General features: G+C 37.8%; 1 protein-coding gene across 1 annotated transcript in view; it reads left to right on the top strand.

Moving 5' to 3' along the window:
• The window catches only part of LOC104289447 (maltase-glucoamylase, intestinal-like), a 47,740-nt gene that overhangs the window by 11,254 nt on the left and 35,386 nt on the right, over positions 1 to 1,100 (top strand). Inside the window, 1 exon segment of the mRNA XM_009888384.1 lies at positions 352 to 483. Within this exon segment, the coding sequence (XP_009886686.1) occupies positions 352 to 483 (132 nt within the window).

Raw genomic sequence — 1,100 nt, 5'->3', positions numbered from 1 at the left:
TTCCTCCTTCCTTCTTCCTCCTTCCTCCTTCCTCCTGCCTCCTTCCTCCTTCCTCCCTCCTCCTTCCTCCTTCCTCCTTCCTCCTTCCTCCTTCCTCCCCAATGGGGGCAACCCCTGGATGCGAATTCCCTTTCTGCTCTCCAGGGGAAATTAAAGAGCATCAGCAGCTAATTTTTTAATTTATTTTTTTTTCCCCTCCCAATTTAAAACTTTAAAAACTACTTTCGGTGCCCACATCCGGCTGGTCGCGGATCGCCTTAGCTGCTTTTCCAGGAATTTTTAATAGGAAAAATTGAAATTAGGGGCGGTGGGGACCTTTCAACGCCGCCTTTACCGCTCCGTTTCTTCCAGGACGTTCAACACACGGATATCGACTACATGGAAGGCAGGAAAGATTTTACGTACGACAAAGTGAAATTCAGAGACCTCCCCGGTTTTCGGGCTTATCTGAATGATTATGGGCAAAAATACGTTATCATACTGGTGAGCACTGAGCCGTTTATCGCTGTGTTTTAAATATTATCATTATCCGTATAATATTTAAATATTATCATTAGCCGTTAAATATTATCATTATCCGTAAAACCCCCCGTTATCCGGGGGTTTTAGGGATATTTTCATATATATGTTGTTACACGTTCTGTGGAGCTGCTGGCTCTACGTCATGGGTGGAGAGAACCAATATATATATAAAATATGTATATTATATATAAATAAATGATACGTAAATTATACATACAGAAATACTTTACATATATACTTTATGATGACGATGTAACACGAGACTTCTTTCCATGTATTTGCCGGGCTCTGCGCAATCAGTGGAGAGAAACGATAGATAGTGGAGAGAATGGTTCTGGATAGACTATATATAATATATATAATATACGTATTATATATAAAATACATAAAATATATGTATGTGTATATATATTTTTACGGCTATTTTATTACATGAGACGTCCTTCTGTGTGGTTTGTGGTTGCTGGGCTCCACATAATTATTGGAGAGAACCATTGTATATATATATAAAAATAATTATATATATATAAAAAAATAATTATATAGCTATAAATAATTAGTGGGGTTTGGGGGGGTTG

The sequence above is a fragment of the Charadrius vociferus genome, unplaced genomic scaffold, assembly GCF_000708025.1.
Source record: "Charadrius vociferus isolate BGI_N301 unplaced genomic scaffold, ASM70802v2 scaffold817, whole genome shotgun sequence".
Taxonomy (NCBI): Eukaryota; Metazoa; Chordata; class Aves; order Charadriiformes; family Charadriidae; genus Charadrius; species Charadrius vociferus.
This window is presented reverse-complemented; position numbering and strand designations above follow the sequence as displayed.